General features: G+C 35.1%; 1 protein-coding gene across 1 annotated transcript in view; it reads left to right on the top strand.

Moving 5' to 3' along the window:
* Window positions 1–15,889, top strand: part of LOC121370916 (fasciculation and elongation protein zeta-2-like) — a 58,959-nt gene extending 43,070 nt beyond the window's left edge. Inside the window, exons 5-8 of the mRNA XM_041496452.1 lie at window positions 4,323–4,591; window positions 5,529–5,604; window positions 7,302–7,367; window positions 8,622–15,889. Coding sequence (XP_041352386.1) covers window positions 4,323–4,591; window positions 5,529–5,604; window positions 7,302–7,367; window positions 8,622–8,638 — 428 coding nt within the window. The 3' untranslated portion in view covers window positions 8,639–15,889. The remainder of the gene's footprint in view (window positions 1–4,322; window positions 4,592–5,528; window positions 5,605–7,301; window positions 7,368–8,621) is intronic.
* The last annotated feature ends 2,290 nt before the right edge of the window (window positions 15,890–18,179 follow it).

Here is an 18,179-nt window from a genome sequence, read left to right as displayed (position 1 = left end):
TATCACCAGTCTGTAGTCCTGGGTGACTTGGTATCTGATAATGGTGGGGGTTTATCATCAGTCAGTCTGTAGTCCTGGGTGACTTGGTATCTGATAATGGTGGGGGTTTATCATCAGTCAGTCTGTAGTCCTGGGTGACTTGGGATCTGGTAATGGTGGGGTTTTATCATCAGTCAGTCTGTAGTCCTGGGTGACTTGGGATCTGGTAATGGTGGGGGTTTATCATCAGTCAATGGTCCTGGGTGACTTGGGATCTGGTAATGGTGGGGGTTTATCATCAGTCAGTCTGTAGTCCTGGGTGACTTGGGATCTGGTAATGGTGAGGGTTTATCATCATTCAGTCTGTAGTCCTGGGTGACTTGGGATCTGGTAATGGTGGGGGTTTATCACCAGTCTGTGGCCCTGGGTGACTTGGGATCTGGTAATGGTGGGGGTTTATCATTAGTACTGGTAGGCAGTTTGCATCAACATGTAAACTTTTGAGTACAAGTACAGTCAGCAGTTATGATAAAAAAGAAAACTTACTTCATATTAGAAGACACAAATCTTGTTTTATACAACCTCAGCATATTTTAAATTATGACTGCAGTCAAACTTCGATAACTATATCTTGAAGGGAGCGAGAAAATAGTTCGAGTTTCAGGGAGTTCGAGTTTTCGAAATTAAATATATGAGAGTTCAACTTTGAAACTGCATTGCAGCTGGATGATTTGGCTTAATATTGTAAGAAGCGTGCGCTTCACTGCCTACCTCAGGACTCTGTAAACTATGCATCCCCAGTTGAAAGGTGAATTAATATATCACTGTCATCACAACCCACGCCATTGGTATACCATTCTGAGATGTTAAATAATAGTTACTAATCAAACTGACAGCAATGGGGACAGGACGTAACCCAGTGGTAAAGAGCTCGCTTGATGCACAGTTGGTCTGGGATCGATCCACATCAATGGGCCGATTGCGCCATTTCTCATTCCAACCAGTTCACCACGACTGGTATATCAAAGGCTGTGGTATGTGCTATCCTGCCCGTGGGATGGTGTATATAAAAGATCCTTTGCAACTAATGGGAAAATGTAGCAGTATATATCTCATATATGATTATATTTCAGAATTACCAAATGTTTGACATCCAATAGCTGATGATTAATAAATCAATGTGCTCTAGTGGTGTTGTTAAACAAAACAAACAAATAGACAGCAATTGTCTCTAATCAAAAATTACAAAACACAATGTTCCTTAATAACATATTACTGAATGCTGCAAAATATGTGGAAAAAAAAGAAGGAATGTGTAAAGTCAACCCAGAACATTGTTTAATAAACAGCTTTTGAGTGTCTGACATAAAATAATTACAGCACATGATGTAAGCACTAAGAGAAGAAACACACTGCCACCACATGGCTACTCCTGTTATGGATAACAGATAATTTGTTAATACCGCAGATGGGATATCTCACACCAGAGGGGTGGAACGTAGTCCAGTGGTAAAGCATTTTCTGGATGCACAGTCAGTCTAGGATCGATCCCTGTCGGTGGACCCATATATAAGATCCTCTCTCAATCTCTGTGTGGTTCATAACCATATGTCTGGTGCCATATAACCGAAAATAAAATGTATTGAGTGCGTTGTTAAAATAAAACATTTCCTTCCTTCCTTCACATCAAAGAGAACTCGTCAGAATGGAAAATGTTTGAAGGATTTACATCATATGTAAAGATGCCACACACACACACACACACATACACACAAAGAGAGAGAGAGAGACACACACACAGAGAGAGAGACACACACAAAATAAACAATTCATTGTTTCAGAACATTTTGACCACCATCAAGTTCCAGAACCTCAGAATCAAATTTACTGACCAAAGGCCAGCAATGTTCCCACAGTCTATGAATCAGGGCAGTTTGTTCAATATATGGCAACATGTTTGCTTCATTTAAACCTACATATTTATGAATGGAAAAAAACCTACACATTTAATAGCACCTGAGCATTGTTTTTTAACCGGCAGCTGTTAAGTGACTGACACATAGATTAACACCTGGGACCCATTCCATGAAGCAATCGTAGCACTAAGATCACCTTAAGTACATAACTGCATGCCCCAAAAGAAATTGCAAGCTTAATAAATAGCTGGTAACAACCTTGCGGAAAGGTAGTAACTACCGCGTTTCGAGCTAGTATTTGGAACCTTTTTACAACCTTGCCGCAAGCTTGCAACAAGCTTCCCGCAAGCTTATTCAGTTTAAGCTAGTATTTGGAACCTTTTTACAACCTTGATTGATGTATTTAGCTTGCGATTTTGGAGTTATGGATTTAGAGTTTAATAGGTTGTACATATCCTTACATCATCTTTGTCTTTTTAATAAAAGATTACGTTTAAATGGAAGAATTGGGTTATTAACCATTTTAAATCTCTTATCTTTCAAATCATCTAGACGGTGATCTTAGTGCCAACTTGCCAAGATCGCTTATAAAACTTTTAGAGTCCAGACTGAATCTCTAATAACGTCACACGCATACAATTTGTATGGCATTGTCATGACATTAGTGTCTCAGACTCTATTAGAGTCTCGAGTTTTATAAGCACCAGGCCTGGTCTACGAAGTAAAAAAAAAGCTGGCTTTTACCACACAGAAACGTTATATTTACCAATTAACAGCCAGGTTTATTTTATGTACACTTTCCCATAGACAGGATGGTACATTCCATGACCTTTGATAAATGTTTGCATTTGGGTTCCTCCTGACTTTTCCATGTAATCAGATAAAATAAAGTGCCACACAAAAACATGTCTAATTTATAAATAATGCAAGACAAATAAATGGTGAGATAATGCTTTGGATTGTTCTTAAAACATGGAGTTCATTCGATACAGTTCACTCACACTCGACATGGTTTTAATATAGCTAATCGGTTTGTGTGTTTGTATCAGGATGGCCTGACCATTCGAGTGACATTTTATAAATGGTGACTAATGTCGAGACAAATCTCCATTTAGTAAAGCCGGTGCTGTTTGTGAAAATAACGGTTAGTCCGTCTTCCTGATTAGCAGTTCCCAAAGGCAACAGATTCAGCAGAGAGTTATATGAGAAATTATTTTGTAATTGAATTGCATTTTGAAGCATTACTGGGAGACACAATGTTTAGTAGGAAGGAAGGAAATATTTTCATGAGCTACTCTTTTCGATTAGCATTAAGGGATCTTTTATATGCACCATCTCACAGACAGGATAACGCATATACCTTTGATATACCAATCATGGTGCACTGGCTGGAGCGATAAATGTTTAGTAGGAAGAGAATCAGCCTTTTTGATAATCATCAAATATAACATATTTCAAGTTAAATTAGATATACCGGCATTTAATTAAGCATAATTATGCTTGAGATGTCTATGGTGGACATGAGAAATAACCTATTGCCCCCACATGGTCTATTCTTACCGGTAATAGGTAGTTAGCAGCAAGGGGTATTTTGTATGCATTTTACCAGACAGACAAGACAGCAAATATTCCAGTCGTGATTGCACAATGGTCATGCTCTCTACTGTTTACCCAGGACAAAAAGTGACCGTATACATTTTGCCTTGTTCATACACAAACTCAAGTTGTGAAACACATTCCACAGCCTTTGATATGCCAGTTGTGGAGCACTGGTTGTAACAGGAGAGAATGGGTCTTCTGAGGGGTTTATTTCACTTTTATAATGGGTTGTATTTTGTTTTGTTATTTTTTGGTGGGGTGAGGGAGAAGGCATGTATAACAAAGCTGTATAATTTGATTATATAAATAAAATGGTGGTGGCAGGATTTTTCTAAAAAATATATAATAATAATAATAAAAATAGCTAAAATAGTTTTTGTGTAAACCATGATTTAGGACTTACGGTAACGGTAGCAATGTAAATACATTGGTTTTACAATTTAACACAAAAGAACTAATGGCCATTCATCACGGAATGTGGATAGACCATTCCTATTTATTTCTACTTTGCACTACACAAAATTAACTGGTTGACTTGTACTAATTTGTACTAAGCACAGGCTCACTATATATAAACCAAAGATATCACAACCCAGACATAAGTTTGTTTTGTTTAACGACACCACTAGAGCACATTGATTAATTAATCATTGGCTATTGGATATCAAACATTTGGTATTTCTCACTCGTAGTCATCAGAGGAAACTCGCTACATTTTTCTTAACGCTGCAAGGGATCTTTTTACACACACTTTTCCCACATCAGCCCTCATATTGTTTTAGCAACAACTTACGGCAAAGCGTATTTTGTTCTGTCATTTTCTTGCAGAGCTGAAGGAGATGTCGACCGCCCAACTTCACGAGGTGCTAGCGGAGTACGAGCTGACAATCAAAGAGCTGAACGAGACCCTGGTCCTGGAGCTGGCTCTGCGAGACGAGCGCGAGTACGACAAGGAGCTGAAGAACCAGTTCATCTCACTGCTGCTGACCATTCAGAAGAAACGACGCGAGGGCAATGTCGACAAGAAGAAAAAGAAATCAAAGCCACTCAATCACATGAACATGAACAACAATAACCTCTCCCCAGAAGCAGGAGCAGTAAGTGGATTGGGTTGGGGTTTTTTTTTAGAGCAGTTTTCTGATGTGGTGTAGGTTTTAAAACATAAACCATTCCTGGGGCCAGATTCACAAAGGTCTCTTAGGCTCTGCTAGACAACAAAGTATCCTCTTTGTAAGTCTTTTAGCATTGCACTGCGAGATTGCAAAGTTGCGAGAGTTTGGTGAATTAGGCCCCTGTTTGTTAAAATTCACAAGCATTTACGTAAACAAAATACCAATTTGGCCCAACACAATTCATATTCAATTCAGTTCATTTCAATTATTTTACTGTATGTAAGGCCATAAGCCCATATATACAACTCATGTATTGATGTTTTGAAGAGATATATGCTTGTTATTACCATGGTAATTGATGGCACAATGATATATGAGCAACAAAACTGTTACCATATTCCAATTTTTATCTCTGCACAAGGCAGAGTTAAAGGGATATTTTGACAAGGTCTGGCATTTCAGTTGTTTTAAAGACAAGCTCTAGATACTAAAATCCAGTTGCAGTTCTACAGAATGCTACTGATTTATTGTGTCAAAGTAACCATCTTCGTTGGATTTTAAAATACATCTGCCCACACAAAAAGAAGCACAGATATGGCAAATTCATTAGTATTAAATCATTGGTAATAGAGGATAAAAATCTGTTAAATGAGGTAATTTTAAATGGGCAGACTGATAACATTCCTGCAAAATTCAAATATTTCATAAAACTGCATTTAAAAGAAAGAGCTAAATAGAAAAAGATCATATCTTGAAAGCAAGTTACAGTTATTGTTTAAGAAAATCCATGTTAATTTATTCCTATACTCCCCAGCACACACCATGAGGGGGCTCCTCATGAAAGCTATCTGGTATTTATACAAGTTGTTTTATGGTTCCAATGCTGATTATGTATTAATACCTGACACACTTTGTTTTGCAGTATTTAACAACTGTTATCCCATACCACCAGTATCAGGGACCGCCTTCCTCTGAACAACTGCAGATATATATCAAAAGTAAGTTAACTACAGTCACAGAGGTGGCACAGTGTAAAAATACTGGTACAGCTCGAGGTTGCCAGACTCTCCTTTCAAATTACCCGTGAAGGACATTTTCACACATACAACAAATATAACCCAGAAATAAAGAAAAAAGTGGTACTGCCATGCCGTACCTCCTTGAAAAGTGGTACTGCCATGCCGTACCTCCTTGAAAAGTGGTACTGCCATGCCGTACCTCCTTGAAAAGTGGTACTGCCATGCCGTACCTCCTTGAAAAGTGGTACTGCCATGCCGTACCTCCTTGAAAAGTGGTACTGCCATGCCGTACCTCCTTGAAAAGTGGTACTGCCATGCCGTACCTCCTTGAAAAGTGGTACTGCCATGCCATACCTCTTTGAAAAGTGGTACGACCATGGCTGTACCGGCCATACCATCTGCACCGCCCCCGAGTCATCTCTAGCCAGTTGCTTTAAATGATCATGTTATCATTCTTACAAATCATATATGGTTCACATTGAACTGTATTTTACAGTCATCTGACCAGGTTCATGTGCAGAGAGGCATTTGGGGGATGAAACACCCTCCTCTCCATCTCCATGTGAATTTTGTTTTGAAATATATTTTCCAGAAGAGCATTACCCAAAACCCACTAATAACTTCATTTGCTTATACTAGACACCCCCCACCCCCACCCACCCCACCCCACCCCCAGCATAATTTCTCCTGCACACACACCTACTGACTTGCCTTAGACTGCTCAGTTCAGTTTGATCATTCCAATTAGTGTTGTTATTTGAGGGTTTTTTCAGAAGGTTGCACAAATCCACTGTTAACTGTTTTTTTTAAAGTTCTGGCAGTAGTCCATAAGCATCTGCTAATGCTGGTGGTAGTTCGGAGTTCGGAGTAGTGATTAGCGTGCACATTCAGAGCAAGCTGTTGTAGCACATGCCTATCGGCCGGTTTCTCTATCCAAAACAGGAAAGGTGGGGGGGGGGGGGGGGGGAGGAGGGACCGCCTGCACTGGCAGGTGCAAGGGAGCACCAGAAGCCCAACCGTGATTGGTAGCAGGTGATGGGTGGTGGTAGTGATGAAACAGCCAGCTTTATGATGCTTAATGGATCCAGAGTCTACTAGCAAATTATTATTTACAGCCATCTAATTGGTCAGAACATTACAACAAGGTTTCATTCAGTTCTGATAGCAAGAGCCACTTACCATCTATTAATTAAAAATACTACTACTAATCAACTTTACTGTCCTGAACAGAGGAGCCAGATGAGGTAGACACCTGTGCCCAGGACAGGCGTGCGCTACAACAGATTGTTCTGAATGTGCATGTTAAGCACTCTGACCTGGCCTGACTAATCAACACATACATTTGTCTATAAAGTAAACAATAATAAAAGCAGGTGTTTTTTTTTAGTAATTCGTTATTCACTGTTGATAAACAGCTAAATTGTTTCTTTGCTGGCAGCACAATTATTTATGTAGCCAGCTTTCTGCATGTTTAAACAACAAATAAAAATAGCTTACTGTGTTTTAATAATTAACATACCGGTATGTCTTATTTAGAGCCTTTTTTTCTTCTTCTTTTTTTTGCATTTTAAATGAAATTTATTTTCAATGTAATTTGTTTATAACCATATCCATAGATTTGCTGACATTACTTAATTTAAAAGAATGTGTTTTACAGTGTGTTGTTTTGTCGTTAGTTTTGCAGGCCATTAACGAAGACAGCGTTACAGTGCCCACCCTGCTGACAGACTATATACTAAAAGGTAAAATCAATAGAGAGCTCGCGTACATAAAAGCTTTGATCTAGAGATGTCGCATTAGCTGATCAATACTCTGATATCTATACTTCCTCCCCATCTCTTTTACTCAATGAATATTGATGACCCTCTTTGTGTGGAGAGATATCAGAACGTGATTCGGTGATGGAGCATCCTTGTGAGGTGTGATGGGTCAGTGATAGAAATAAGCAGAATTTTTCACTAGTCCATCGGACAAACACATCTAGAAATCGACTTGTCTGACAATATTTTCACTTGTCCAAATAAATAGTTTCTTTTATTCAAGTACATGTACAAGGACAATGTTTTTCATTGCTCAAAATGAAACTTAATTGGACAACCACCAAGGTACATTTTGTTTGTCCGAGCAGATTTTCACTTGTCAGGACAAACAGACAAGTGCTTATTTTGAACACTGTTTGTTGTAGTATCAATGCAGTGTTCGACAAAGTCACTAGCCCTCACAGAAGCTTTGGACTAGTGCCCTATGTATTTTCTTAATACAGTTAATAATTTCCACTAGCCCAGACCACATATTCACTAACCAAGGGCTAGTGGATTTGTTGAACCCTGCAATGCCATACAGCTGACCCATTTGGGTTATCCCATTCCTAGAAGTGCTGCATGTATGTTTATCAAAGGATGCTCTGTCTGAAAGAAGGTGGATATATGACAAAAAGTTGTTTTCAGTTCACAGTTCTGCCAGAAAACAATTTGAGTGTATGAAATAACAAGAAAACAGATCATAAGAGTGTATGTAATAACAATAAACCAGATCATAAAGAGTGTACGTAATAAGAATAAACCAGATCATAAGTCATTAAGTACTCTTATTAGGTAATTATGGGTTAGAAATCTTTTGAAATTGTACTTCACATATTTTAAACAGCAGTTCTCTTACAGCTGGTTTTCTCATTTGCCATTCTCATACCTATAGTCTGTCTCACAGGGAATGCTTTTTGTCATACTATGAAATGTACTATTAGTTATTTATTTGTAAGCCGATTGTTTTCTAAATTACACACACAAATAGTATATTTTTGTTATTTCCAAAACACGTTTACTTTTCTTCTTTCGTCAAACCAAACTGAAATTATTTTCAAAAATTTTTTTGTAAAATTATGAGACGGACTATAGACCATAAAGCTGAAAGATTTTAGATGGTACTTCTCTTTATTTCTTTTATTTATATTTTGAGAAACATAATAAAACTAACAGTTTTCCTGTTCTGTTTTTCAGTTTTGTGCCCAACATAATCCTTAAGAAGATCACATCTCATCAGTTAACCAGTCTACAGAGTGGACGCAATTCATGGGCTTTTTAAAATTTCTTTTTCCAGACTCCGTTATAGTGCTCGTTTTGTTTGATCAAAATATATTTTGTAGGTTGTTTGTGGCCTTTGTTATTGTTTATTTTGTGATATATGATTTACCTGTACCTCGTCTCAGCAAAGCAGCCGTACTCTTCATAAGTCATTAATTTATAGTTGGTTGTTCAATGGTGTTTGCAGCTTTTAATCATGCCGATTGTCATGTGGCCATGGTCACTATTGTTACATGTAATTTTAATATAATACATTCAAAGATATTAAATGCATTGAACTAGATGCATAATTCTTGATATTAAGCTATGTATGTGGTCAAGGCTGTGGATATAATATCTGTCAATATAAACTGAATTGTTGTACATAATTTAAAGTATTGCAGAATTCATAATATGAAGTAGTGTAGAATATATTATACATTTTGGTAATAATTTAGCTCCTGAGGCATGATCAAGAGGCTGAGTGCATCACGGTTGTGCACTAGACTGGTCTTTTAATTCTAATATTAAATGTATGTGATAGGATTGAACTACATGTATGATAGAATATGTTGGAAACCAGTCAAATTGTTTGTTAACACTCACTCTCCTGAACATGGCACTGGTAATCTTAGATCATTTAGAGTTCTTTACCTGTTAATATGTCTTCTTTTTTTTTCTTTAAAAAAAATATATATATGGTATACAGAGTAGACTGCAGGCCCCATGATTGTCTGGGGCCTTTTGCTGTATTGCTCAGTTTTCCTCTGATCTGCATTTTCTAAAATAACATTCCGAGATTTAGCTTTAGAAATATGCTAACACACAGTCTTATGTTGTAATAATCAGTGGTTTCTGGCAGACGTACATGTCTGAACAAGTATCAGACAGTTATATTGATCAGGAAGGACCACACCTGTCAAGAATTCTGTTCTGATTAAAGATCTGGCATCAGTAACTACTTGTAAAACTGATGACTACCGCCTTGTTTTTCATTAAACAAGACAACTGATAGATCCCATTCCATAATAATTAAAAACGCAATAACTAACACTTGTTCAAGCCTAATCACCAATTGTGAACCAGCTTACGGGTATCAGCACAGTACATGACAGGTACTGGTATACTTGTATGCTAGGTGTAAAGTTTACACTGTAAACGCAATGCACTGATGTTCTGTATGATATAAGAACCCAGTCTGCTTATGATCTGGAGATGGTAGATTTAAAGGTTGACTGTGTGCACATGCTATGCGGATGGGAACATATTGCAAATGTATAAGAGTGAGAGTTTGTAACCTTCTAGAAACCAGTTGCAGTTACACATAATTAAAAAATATACAACATGTATGCTATTAGTCGGTAGATCACTGAAATATGTGTAGAAACATGTATGCTATCAAAGTCACTAGCTAATTGAATTGTATTATACACATATGTTATCAAAGTTACTAGCTAACTGAATTGTATTTTACATGTATGCTATCAATGTTAGCAGACAGTCCATTTAAGAAAAGTACAGACATTGTTACCTTTTAATCCTATTGATGTTGTGCATATATTGTTCAATGCCTGATAGTGCATTGAAGAGATTGTATGTGTATATAGTAAAAGTAAAGTTTGTTTTATTTAACGACGCCACTAGAGCACATTGATTTTTTATCTTATCAACTTTAGGATCCTGCAGGATTCATTATACACAATATGTGACTAGCTGCAGAACAGTATGTAAATATATTGCATAGTTTGATGAATTATTCATGTCTGGCATTGTAACAAAACCTTGTTTTATAATATTAAGAGATCACCAGGGAAAGTCGATGTGAATTTCAATGTGTAAGCCCAGTTTTTAGCAAACAGCCATTGAATACCAGTACATATTCATAATTCAGAATATACTTTCTTGTCATTAAATACAACAAAATATAGTACAGTGAAACTCCGTTAAACCGGACACCCTTGGGACCAAGTAAAACATCCGGTTTTAAGAGGTACTGGTTTAGAGAGGTTCTCTTCTGTACAGATATTTAAGAGGGGGGGGCTGCACAAAACGTCCAGTTTACAGAGGGTCCAGTTTTGAGAGGTTTCATGTTATATAATGTTTCTGATCAAAACCTTTTCTTGAGTGATTAATTATATCTGAATGTAAAAATTTGAAAGATGTAGAATTGATTTGAACATTTTCTAAGGCGCTCGACAATGTCTTCAAAACTAATTTGTTGCATTTTTATAAACTCCTTAGCATTTCAGAAGTGGCATTTTGTGGCTCAGACATGATTAACTGGTCGATGGGCTAAAATCTTTGGGGGCTTTTTGGTTTCATAAATGAACTTTTTTTCATTTTACCCATGCTCTAGTCGGGCACAATGAAACAAGAAGGAAAATAATAAAACAAAATGCTTCAAACTGGATATATTAATTTCATTATGTAACAAGTATGCAGTATGTAAGATATTATAGGAGCTTTCTCTGTAGTTTGCCATGCCATCACCCCACCCACCCCCCAACCCCCCACTTCAAGTTCTATTGGATGCCCATTTTTATAACTGTTTTATTATCCCTTCTAGAATCCATGATAACATGATCAGTGACATTATTGTGCATCTCATTTCATATAATAAGTTGATTGATTAAATGATTAACAGTAAATATACAAGACCACTGTTATAAAGTCAGTGTTTCTACTACTGATTTAGAAAACACATGAAAATTTTTAAGATCTTATAAAGGACGAGGTTTACCTTAGCTGATGTTAAATTTATTTTAATTCACAATAGAGCATTGTGTTAGTCAGTGAAAGTGATACATGTGTGTATATGTACATTTATAAATACTATACATTTGTACATTACTTTGCTTATATTGTTTTGTGCAGTGTGTTAATCACACAATGATGCTTACTTGGAAAAAATATTTCTGTAATGTATATTTGATGAATGCATAATTTCCCAACAAAATATAGATGACAGTTTGTTAGCATAGAAAGTAAGGAACATTTGTGTGTTATCTTAAAATGGATGTATTGACACACAAGAATGGAATAATCAAAAGATTTTTTACAACTAATGTCAGTTTTGTTCGGACACCAAAATTGTCAAGCTAAAGGGAGATAATATCAAGGAAGATATATGAAACATGTACAAGTATCAAGGAGAAAAAAATTCAATAACATTTATCATACTTCAATATTTCTTTTGTATGTTTAAGTGTTGACATTATAATTTTATGGATATTATTGATATTTTCTAGCAATTAAAAAATAAGGTATAATAACTTAAAAATAACAGTTTGTGTTATTAATATGTGTTTGCGTCCATGTAGCTTTATGATCAAACATGTTCAGGTCTTTGTGTGTTTAGTGTTTTCGACATTTTTCATTGCTTTTTTTAATTCTTAGATAAATAGTTGATATATTTATGTCAGTTGTTGCCTTTTGTCCAATCAAAATTATGAACAAAACCAGTGATCGATTTTGCAGTTACCATTATTTTTAACATAAGACCACAACTTTTATAGTTAGTGGTATTAGAACCAAAGCTAAAAGTAAAGTGCAGTGATATTTTGGGTGATTTAGTTCATTAAAAAAGAACAGGTTTTAAGGTTGATGACTTTAATATGAAACAGTGAGTTGGAAATGAGTGAGCATGTACTTAACAAATCCAAAGTATTCCAAGTGCAATATTTTACAGTCATTATTGCATGCACCATTTAGTTTTGCATGCAGAATTAACAGTTCCATTATCGTGTGTACATATTTCATCACTAACATCATGCATGTACAGTGTCATCATTGTAGTCAATTTAGAAATTCAGATTTGGAGAGAGAAAAGTTTGCATTGCATTTTAAATTAATGTCTTCAATTGGACTACTGAAGTGTTTGATTCAGTTGAATGACTGTTTTATTACCAAGTAGTTATATATAGTAATTTTTTTCAAACTCCTAAATGTACATATTTAAGAGTATCTGTTAGTACTGGTTATTGTATCATAAGTAACAACTTGTAGCTTCAGGCATCGAAATAAGTAGAGAATGGTCTTCGGGTTACCAGAAAGTTACATGTACCACATGTAAAGAAAGTAAAAAAATTATCCTCTTTTCACACAAAAGCTTATTTAAAAAAAACAAAAAATCCTAGGCCCCCTAAATTTTGATCAGTTGAATGATATTCAGATATATGAAACATGTACAAGTATCAATATAAAAAACCCGATACGGATGAATAACAAAGTATCAGGGTGCGAAGGGACTTATAATAAAAACAGTGGTAATTGTAAATGTGATAAATGTGTCGTAACACGGTAACCAGATCTGTATTGTGTGATGAGGTGTTCATGGGTTTAGTTCAATGCCTGTAGCTTCTTTTAACTTGTTTTCCTCCAAAGGCCAATGGTCTGTATTCATGTCTCTTGTAATAGACATTACGTACAGTATATGATAAATTAGCTAATTTTAATGATGAATGGTTATAGTTGTGAAAATTGTGGAACCATTTAGGTATGACACCTTTAACTTATGTGGAGCCTAAATTGCCATTTTCATGATTATAAAATGTATGTTATATTTGACATCTGTCTCAACAACTGCCGTAGCTTTCTTGTTTTTCAACCCATGTATATACATGTATTCGATTGATGTTTCTTGTATTTGTTTATGGTGTTTTCCGTGTATGCATACAATGTATGCATTTTATTAAAATTTAAATAACTAAGTGTGAAATCTTGTATTACTAAACTTTATTGGTGACAAAAAAAAAACCCAAGTAAATCCCTAAATACATTTACTTGATCTTTATTTTTATTAACTTAACTGTATTTTTTCAATACCGATATGGTAATAAAATATTAGATTTTTAAATATTTGCGGAACAATGTAATTGCTGTTACTTTATACAGGTAGCCTATCAATATAAGTCTACACTATGCACAATAGATTATTATCAAGTATGGTAGACAGTCCTGTTTTAAAGAAATTTAAAAGACTCACCATGGGTAAACATTTATTTCCCTTTGATTCAACAAGAAGACATTAGCTGGCTTACTGTGAGATAGATGTTTGGGGTCATTCAACAGTTACATAATGCAAAATGTAGCATTTTGTATACCCTTAAATTACCTAACATTTGTAAACCACCACCCCCCAAACACTATTCAAACTTTAGGTTCATGACATAATTTGACCAATATGATTCTATTTTCTGTTAGTATTTATGTTTGCTTGGTTTGGTAAAAAAAACACCCCACATTAGTTATAAAAGAACATAATGGTTGCATTTTACTTCATAAATAAAATTAAATTTTTAAAGAAATACTATCTCAAGTAACTTCTCCTTCTCCCATAACTTTTCATCATGCATCCCATGACACACATACACCCTTCCTGAGCATTAAGTAATTGTTTAATGACCCAAATTTGTTTCTCATTTTGGATACAAATGCTTATCAGGTTAGACAAAGGGACTGATTTACAAGCTAGTTTGATATTCAACTGACCGTGTCATACTATTTTCTTCACAGTTTATCTCAAGTTTTCATGTACTCTTTGGCTGCTATTTGATAAAAACATAATATAAAGTAATTTTATCTTATTTTTAATTATTTTTAATATATATGTTTATGAATTGCATTAATAAAATGTTCAGTTTGTTCTATATGCTTAGAACCAACACATTAGTGTGGTAATCTCATCGTTAAAAAATTAAATTGATGGCAGTATTTGTGTTATTTGAAGACTATAAGTATAATACGATAAAATGGTATTTCTGTTACATGTATAATATTTACAAATGTGGTGTACAAGTAGACAGGTAGTCATAAAATAGTACAAAAACTTGGCAATCTTGTGTGTAGGTGTGTTCACACAGCTGTGTGTAAATCTACAAGACTATTCTGCATAATATATGCATCATCAATGGTCGTCATACGCACAATGTGTAATTAGAATATTTTAGGATTAGGTAAAAAAAAAAAAAATAATAATAATAATATTTCTTTTTGTTGCAAGTTTCTTAAAGGTTTTACTGTAATGCCGCATTAATATACTATATATTAAAATATAATGATTCATGCATAAGCCAGGCAGGTTATTTACTAGCTTACTAGTTATTGTACATGCTTGAACATAGAATTGTTGTATTAGCCATTTCATCTAGATTGACTGTTGCAGATTAGCACAGTATAAATGCATAATTCCATCGTCCAACATCTAGATATTGTAATACTAATCAATGGTTGCTAATGTAAGCCTACAAAACAAATATGAAATAAGAATTATATTTAGGGACCCAATGGTATAAAAATCTGTCGAGGTTGCTTCTTTTTATACTCTGATCAAAATCAAAATGGCAGATTTATTTCCATTTGTGGATACCAGCGGTAGTCTAAAGCCTCAAAAACATCAAAACCTTACAGTTATCCCTGATGGGTACAATTTCTGATTACATCACATGTAATTAATTATTGTTTATTTGTTGTGGCTGTAAAACTTGTAATAATATATGCATTTCATAATGCAAAATCTTCATTTTCAAATCCATTTGCATGCACATTTATATAAAACCCATCAAAACATTTGGAAAATCAGTCTGTTGATAAGATAAGCTGTGAATCTGGGACAAAGATTACCATCTTGTTTATATTTTCGTCACATATTTATTTGTCAAGCCTTTCTCCACCTTTAATTTTTTTTAACAAATTTGTTTTAAAATTTCAAGTATGAATTTATGAATATACTACTCAAAAGAAAATTAATTGTCATGGTATTGGTGAATTAACCAATTTTGCAAAAAAAGAAAGAAAAGAAGAAAAAATAGAGGTGAAAACAGTAGTTTTCTAGCACCTGCACAATATTTTGTGGTCATGTGAATTATACAGCAATGATAAATTTTTTTTATACAAATGCATTGACACCAATGCAAAGTTTATGAAGTATGGATCTTTGTCTCAGATAGAAAGAAATATGTGCATCTCCATTAATCAAACTGTTGGTAACTACACCAAAATATAATAATTGCATGTTGGATCAAAAGCCTTTTACAAAAAAAACATTTATATATTTGCTTGTCACTATTTTGAATTTTGTAAATATGCCCTGCTGGCTTTATTTCAGCCACTTACAGATGCAGGTTTAAATTATGAATTAAATATGTGTTGTATTTACAAATGTAGTTGGTACTGCCATTATAATAAAATCGCTTTGTCAGAAAAAAGTCTTTCTTTTCATGTCAGTAATATATTACAAATTGGGTTAGAACATTTTGCCTGAATATCTATCATTTTTGCCAGAATTTGAGGGTATGCTCCAGCACTAGGGGGGAGGGGGGCAGTTGCCTTGTTGCCTCGTACACTTATGATGGAATCCCTTAGTCCGATGTACTTTCCTAAGCAGCCGTCTATATTGATTAATTTAAGATAAAGTTGCTTTTGTTTAATGACACCACTAGAGCACATTGAATCATTTATTAATCATCGGCTATTGGAGGTAAAACATTTTGCAATTTTGATTCTTAGAAGAAACGCACTACATTTTCCCTATTGGTAGCAAGGGATGTTTTATATGCACCATCCCACAGACAGGACAGCACACACCATGGACTTTGATATACCAGTCAAGGTGCACTGGTTGGAATAACAAATAGCCCAGTGGGCCCACTGACGGGGATCGATCCCCAACTGACCAAGCAAGCGAGCACTTTACCACTGGGCTATGTCTTGTTTTAATTTTTAGAGAGATCATGTGGCAGATCCTTTTTGTCTGCAACATATTATATTGGAGATCAGTTTTGAGATACGTGATTGGTGGTTCCAGTGAAGATCTAGCCTGTTGCCACATCCATACAATCAAAATGTGATGTACAAGTTAATCTGAAACAGATAACTCCATGAGACATGTCATGTTGTCTGTAAGTTAAAGTGTCATAATTAAGTTTTAGCTGGGGGAAAAAGAAGCGGGTTTTTGAGGATTTATCAGAAACAATACTACATTAGTGCCTATTAATCTTACAACTTGTTTAAAAACTATTCAACTTACTTTTGGTTATCAAGTAGGTTATGATATAACTAAAGTAGTGTCGGAAATGGAATTAAAATTATTTTTGTCCGTTATTTCTTTCATATTAAACTGACAAGTCAATATTTTGTAAATATCTATTTAATGATACTCTACCTAATTTAGCATTCACTTGTTTGGGCTGTCATTGATGTACAAGGTGGTGTTTACTCTTGAAATTAAAATAAAGATGTCAGTAAATAAAAGATTTGTTACCTTTACTGGAACAGACTATAACACATTTTACTTAACCAAAATGTTAACTACCAAAAATTGCTCTCCTACCTTTATTTTTCGTTAGATTTTACTCACATTTTGTCCAGACAGAAATCTAGGAAAAACCATTGCAATGACACAGAATGAATGAATGAATGAATGAATGAATGTTTAACGACACCCCAGCACGAAAAATACATCGGCTACTGGGTGTCAAACTATGGTAAATGCAAACAGTAGGTGATGATCAACATCAATATAAAAATTCAACCGTTAAATAAAAACACAGTGTAAAAGGACTGAAAAAATACAAATATCAGATATATATAATTAAAATTTAGAATAAAATTCAGTATCACGTAAAAATTGTTAAACAAGTTCTGGATGGAATCGAAAGGATTCCATCACAGTTCGTGGTCCAAATATATCTTTTCAAATTTCTTTCAGATGGGTACACTCCACCAAAATGTGGCGCAGTCAGAAGACACCGACAGTGCTCACACTGAGATGGAGGATCCTTCTTCAAAATAAATGAATGGGTCAAATATGTATGACCGATGCGGGCATGACACAAGACTATTTCATCCTTCTTGCACTGTCTATAGGAGGACTGCCACTCCCAAGTCTGGCTTGATAGCATGAAGCTTCTTCGCAACCTCACCGTCCCAATCACGTTACCAAGTTGAAAAGATAAATTTGTTGATATTAGTTTTAAAATCAGTATAAGGCACACCAACCCTGGAATGAGGCAAATCCAAAGCAGACTTGGCAGCTGAATCTGCCTTTTCATTACTCCTGATGCCAACATGGCTGGGCATCCAACAAAATACAATAACTTTATTGGCAATGGATAAAAAAAAGACACACTTTCTTATCACCATCCCAATTAAGGGATGGTCCAGCTTCATATTATGTAAAGCTTGGAGACATGAAAGTGAGTCAGTAAAAATAATAAACTTGGGATGCTATTGAATCTTTGATTTCTTCTAAGGCTTTAATGACTGCCCAAACTTCAGCACTAAAGATTGATGCCGAGTCAGGCAGTCCCATGGAAAGTATTATGTCGGATGGAAAAACTGTAGCCCAAGCCACAGAATTGCCATCCCGTGATCCATCTGTATACACAGGAATGTAATCACGGTACTTGTTCTGTATTTCCATGAAAAACTGTTTATAAAGAGCAGCATCTGTACGATCTTTCTTCAGATGCAAAAGATCAAAAACAATTTTAGGTG

Source organism: Gigantopelta aegis, chromosome 4 (genome assembly GCF_016097555.1).
Source record: "Gigantopelta aegis isolate Gae_Host chromosome 4, Gae_host_genome, whole genome shotgun sequence".
Classification (NCBI taxonomy): Eukaryota; Metazoa; Mollusca; class Gastropoda; order Neomphalida; family Peltospiridae; genus Gigantopelta; species Gigantopelta aegis.
Note: the sequence above shows the minus strand (reverse complement) of the source record. Positions and strands in the feature narration are given on the sequence as shown.